Here is a 5,866-nt window from a genome sequence, read left to right as displayed (position 1 = left end):
GCTTCTCACAGAAGACTGTAAAGAAAGAGACAGAAGACTGTAAAAAAAGATAAGATGTTGAATGACTATGTTGGTCATGTTTAAATAAAAAGGAATTACATGATGTAACTGCTTGCTTTATGGTCAATTCTTAATGTAAATATTCATATTTTTTAATAATGCACCAGGTTAGAGGGTTCCTTGTACAATTTACAGCATTAGTTCTTTGAGAATCTCTTCCATTATCAAAGCGAAACTGGTATTGTAACTAAAATATCGATATCGAATCGTATCGGAAATCGTATCGACTTGGGACCTTGTGTATCGGAATCGTATCGTATCGGGAAGTCAGTGGCGATACCCAGCCCTAATCATAAGAGGATTATTTTTCTCTTCTTTCTCCTCCCTGCCTACCGTTTCTCCATGGACGAGAGGTCAAATCCTAGTGCCGCCACAGCCAGCTCCACACCTGCAACGACAAGACGGGAGGGGAGAGATCCTCAAAAAATGTTCAGAAATAAATTGTGACTACGGTGTTTCCCTGGTGAAGATACGCAATGGCTCACTGTCGCACTCGGCAGCCACCACCTCCAGCCTGTAGCAGGAGTTGGGGCCGTTGGGCTCCAGGTGGGGCGAGATGTTGATGATGTTGCCTTTGGGGTTGTAGAGCTTCAGGATGTCGTGGGGTCCCGCCTCGCCTGCAGAGCGGAACAGGTCTGGAAACAACAAGCCCACAGTGTTGACGATTCAAAACCAACACTATGCCAGTGTGCCACTATAATGCCAATGGGTCAGTTCATTAGAGATAATTGCGTGGACAAACAACTCTCCCATCAACACTCCAAACAGGTGTTCTTGTCACAGAAAAAAAAATCAACAATTTATAACACTGGGAAATTGATTTTGTAAACAAACGAGGGTATATCACACCTGTGTCCACTAGACGTGGACACAGGTCCCCCCCCCCGAAGCGGCTCTCCGCTCTGCTCTGCTAAACATATGCACCCTGTGTATTTTGCCTTCCCTCTTTGAGTTGAAGAGCTGAAGACACACTGACAGCTGACAGACAGCTGAAGACAGACTGAAGATCAGATCAAGCATTCTTCTTGAACAACAGGAAACACATTTGGGAGAGTTTTGGCAAATTTATGATAAGCAAATGTCCCATAGGCTACATATGACCCAGAGAAGCAGATACCACTTCTTACCTAGTGCTGTGCACCAATGCTATATCTAGTATCATTTTACACACACACACACACACACACACACACACACACACACACACACACACACACACACACACACACACACACACACACACACACACACACACACACACACACACACACACACACACACAAAAAGTACCTACCTTTTACATCCTGTGCAGGACAATCCACTGGGAACTCGGCCTGCTCTGGTCTCCCGTTCACTGTGAAGTAGATGATTTGTGTTGTTGCCATATCAGGGGTTTGGAGCTGTGATGTTGCCACGTTCAGTGCTGATCTGAATCCACACTGTCTGTCGCTTCATCGTTTTATACTGGAGTGACACTGACTCCACCCCCTCCCTCTTTCTGCTCCTCCCTCCCTGTTTACAGTTTGTAGCATTGGCCCAACAGATCACAGGGAAATTAATGCATTGATTTATTTCAAAGTGACACTTGGTTGTTTGTTCTGTGCTGCTCTCTCTCGTAGTCACTCTGGGCACCATTCACCCCGCTTTTTGTCGTGGGGGCGTAAACCAAGCAACCGGAAATAAGTGCGCCAAGAAAGGTCTTTGTTGCCGTTAGCTTGACGCGGCGAGGTTACGTTAGCTAGAGCCTGAAAAGAACAACAACACAAGTTGTATAGTAGCGTTAGCACATTTCTAGTAACTGCCGAGGAAGGTTTCTGGAGAGCCAAAGACAATGGAGTACTCGCCATGTGAAATGTTATGATCAATGTCCATGTCTTTCTTAGCACAGGCAGCAGAGATGCTTCAACTGTTGTAGCCTATTCGATCCTCCATTATCAATAACAGCGGACAGACAACTAGCGTTATAACTATTCCATCAACTGGCCATTTGTTTCAAAAGTAAAGATTCTGTATTGGCTTAAAATATGTGAGATTGTGAATCCGCAATGTTTCTACAAGAACTTCTTCAAAAACCTCCATCTTTTGTTTTGTCGTTTGCCGTTTTATTTTCTGATTCGTTGTGTCTAATTGTCAAGTTAACGAGCTATTTCCGCTGTTACTTCCTGTCTAGGGCGGGCTCTAGGCCGGAACCAGGCAGGGAGACAAAATCAGCCAGGCTCTTTCTTCTCGCCGAGAAGAGCCCCCCCCCCCCCCCCCCCCCCTCCCCTCGGCAGATAGACCTCCACTACGCTAGATGGCGCTGTTTGAAGCGTATCTAGAGTTCCAGTTCATGCAGATCGTCTCTTTCATGACGTCGTTTTTTGTGACCGCATGGGCAACCGGATGAAAAGACCAACGTGGTGTATTCTGTGGAGCTGGGCGATTATTTCTCGGGTGTTTTTTTTGTCAGAGTTTATTTTAGAAATCGCCAATTAACTGCGATGACCGAAGGCAAAGCGGCTGCGGCTGCTAACCCGGCTAAAGAGCTGCTGGCGTTGAACCCCAAAGAAGAAGCAGAGTTCAAGAAAAAGGTCCAGGCGGTGAAGAAGAGACCTGGCAAGGTTCGTGGCGAATGCAATGCAATGGTCCTTAGTGAAACGTGTTCAAATAACCAGGCTGAGACTATACCTCAACGTCGCTGTTTTTATGTTTGTAAAAACTTGCCCACGTCTTTTAACTGCGTTGTTCCAGGTATTCGTTGTCGCCCATAAACCATTTAGCTTTTAGCTAGTTAAGACGACTCAGCTTCCAGCAAACGTTACGTCAGATGTCACTTAGCTTCTAGCGTTAGCTAGGTCTGCTTCCAATGTTTGATATTTCTCTGACTGCGTCTGCGTCACACAATTTCTTATTTTTCTTTTCTTTTTCTTTTTCCTCTTCTTCTTCTTCTTGTGTAGGCGTACAGTGACAGCCCAGGAGTGGTCTATGTGGGCCACCTGCCTGTTGGCCTGTTTGAGACTCAGCTCAAATCATACTTTCAACAGTTTGGAACAGTCCTGAGGCTGCGACTGGCCAGGAGTAAAAAGGTAACTAACATGACAGAAATCATGCTCCACGGGAGACACTCGACTCTGCTCCTTTTTCCAGCATAGAACATCTCTCTTGGCAATGTGTTTTAGGATGGGCTTCTAAGTAACAATACCTGCATTTTCCTCAGCCACGTGCAGAATAGGGCTGTGCCGATAGGCAATATATTGTTTAGCATACGATTATCATATCATTATCATCATTCAGTGGAATCATATAGCGGCCATCATGTTGATAATGCTCACTGCTGTCTAGATGAATGATAAACTCTGTTAAAAACTCTTGACAAAATGAGATATGAAACATTTTAAGGAATATTTATTTGAAAAGGAGAAAAAAAAAGTTTGACATCACACCTCTTGTTTTCAAGACTATCACAATATTGATTGCAATCATAATTGCCAAGCCCCATATTTTAACCAGGGGTGTCGTGGAGGGTAAACGCAAGTAAACGCAGTTCACCCACCCCTTTGAAATGAGGCAGATAGTTTACTCGCCTATTTTCAGATCAACTGTATAAATCAATAAGGGCAAACAAGGTGCGTAAACTACTCACCTTGGATAGTTTACCCACCTCTGTATTTACCACTACACCCCTGATTTTAACACGGTTATCACTAGACAAGCGGTGGCTGCATTTTCAAACAGCTACAATATCCCTGCTGGTGCCAAGGCATTTGTTGCAACAGTGTTAAGGATGGATTCCAAAGGCATGATCTATTACAGTTAAGTAAAGTAAAGGTAAAGTCCCACTGATTGTCACACACCTGAGTGTGCGAAATTTGTTATCCGCATTTGACCCATCCCCTGGGGGAGCGGTGAGCGGCAGCAGTGCCGCGCTCGGGAATCATATGGTGATCTAACCCCCCAATTCCAACCCTTTGATGCTGAGTGCCAAGCAGGGAGGCAAATGGGTCCCATTTTTATAGTCTTTGGTATGACTCGGGCGGGGATCGAACTCACAACCTCCCAGTATTACAAATGAAAGGGGACACATCAAATCCACAGTAGAAAAGGTGTACACATAATTTGGCTTGTGGCACAGACTGAAAATGACCTCAGGTCCTCCCAGTGGTCTGGGGTCAGATAACTGTGCCTATAGTATTATGGTGCGTTAAGCTTATCACTTGCTCCTCCTAATGGCAGTGTGATAAAACCCATGTGCCTACAACAACTTGTGGAAAAATACATTTAAAATAGCAAATCCAAAGAAAGTTTTCATCTTAAAGTGCAGGTATGAAGAACTAGGAATCAATTCAGATAGGTAACACCTAACTTTAGTTCTGTCTGTTCTTTTCTCTTGTATCTTGGTTTCCAGACAGGTGGCAGTAAAGGCTATGCATTTGTAGAGTTTGACTGTGACGAGGTGGCTAAGATTGTTGCAGAAACCATGAACAATTAGCGTCACCGTGTCCTGCATCGGACACCTCTTTGCCTGTTTCGTCACGTCCGGGTCAGAGGTCTCTGATGTGGTTTCCGGTACTTTAGCGGGCATTTCAGATGCCGGATCGCCGCTTTGTGTAAGTGGAACTAATTTATACATCTATATGTGTCAATATGAGGAATTTCATATGAATATGTGCATGGTAACATGTCAACTTACTTTAGGAAAGTGACTTTGATGACAGAAAGCCATAAGACGTGCTTGGGCGACGAGAGTTACTGATCTTTACCGCTTCTATTTTGGCACTTAATAAAGTTGCTAGCTTGCTAGCTAACTAACGCTAGCTTTGTCAAAACAATGAAAGTGAATGATGCATAGTCGAATTGCCGTGGCCCGTGAGAATGACTTCACCAAAGAGCCATCTGTCTCAAATGCATTCATTTTCTGATATCTGCAACCAAAAATACAAAAGCTTTTAAAAAGTGTTGATTAAAAATGAAAATAACGTCTGTGTGTGTGTGTGTGTGTGTGTGTGTGTGTGTGTGTGTGTGTGTGTGTGTGTGTGTGTGTGTGTGTGTGTGTGTGTGTGTGTGTGTGTGTGTGTGAGTGAGAGAGTGAGTGAGAGAGAGTCTGTCTCTCTATTGCAGCCAGGCAAAGTCTGATCAGAAAAGGTGAAAGATAAACTGGATAGATTTTACATTCAACTTTGTATTGTGTCTGGTTTTTCTTCTAAAGTAAGACAGAGAAATAAGAAGAGACAGACCCGGCCACAGAGAAAGTAAGAGTTTGATAAGATGTGTGGGTGTGAGAGAGTTTTCCTTTTTACAGGAACATCAAGATATTAAATATATATATATATATAGAAGATGTTAAAAAATAAATTATATAGAAATTTAAATGTTGCACTGGTTTAAGGTAAATATACATCTGATAAATGCAATGTAATGGAAAATATATATGGCAATTTATAGAAGTTTAAAAAAATTATATCAATTTACAGATGCCAAACATGCGAGTAGTCGCAAAGAGGAAGAAGGAGGACAGGAAGAGGAGGAAGTGGGCCCTGGAGGCCATGCAACAGGCCATGGATGAGGTGGCAGCAGGCAGGCTCTCAAGCGGGCAGGCAGCCAAGAGGTTTGGGGTCCCAAAGTCCACCCTGTGTGACCGAGTCAGTGGAATTCGGGTGGCCTCTGATTGTGTCTATGGTCAGAGGCCACTTCTCACCCCTGAAGATGAGTATTCCCTGGTGGAGTACTGTTTGTACTCTGCCAGTCATGGGTTTCCACACTAATTACTTTTCCAGAGTAACTTGCCCAACACTGGTGTGGGGTTCAAAGACTGCAGTTGACTTGTCGG

General features: G+C 44.0%; 1 protein-coding gene across 1 annotated transcript; it reads left to right on the top strand.

The window, feature by feature from the left end:
* Window positions 1–2,540: 2,540 nt before the first annotated feature.
* Window positions 2,541–4,528, top strand: LOC310778419 (MKI67 FHA domain-interacting nucleolar phosphoprotein-like; the record flags this gene model as incomplete). Its single annotated transcript, XM_083638841.1, has 3 exons — window positions 2,541–2,660; window positions 2,997–3,125; window positions 4,445–4,528. The coding sequence occupies 3 exons, from the start codon at window positions 2,541–2,543 to the stop codon at window positions 4,526–4,528; spliced, it is 333 nt and encodes a 110-aa protein (XP_083494967.1).
* Window positions 4,529–5,866: the final 1,338 nt, after the last annotated feature.

The sequence above is a fragment of the Poromitra crassiceps genome (genome assembly GCF_964638095.1).
Source record: "Poromitra crassiceps genome assembly, chromosome: 6".
Classification (NCBI taxonomy): domain Eukaryota; kingdom Metazoa; phylum Chordata; class Actinopteri; order Beryciformes; family Melamphaidae; genus Poromitra; species Poromitra crassiceps.
The sequence above is the reverse complement of the archived record's forward strand: the minus strand, read 5'-3'. Positions and strand labels throughout refer to the sequence as shown.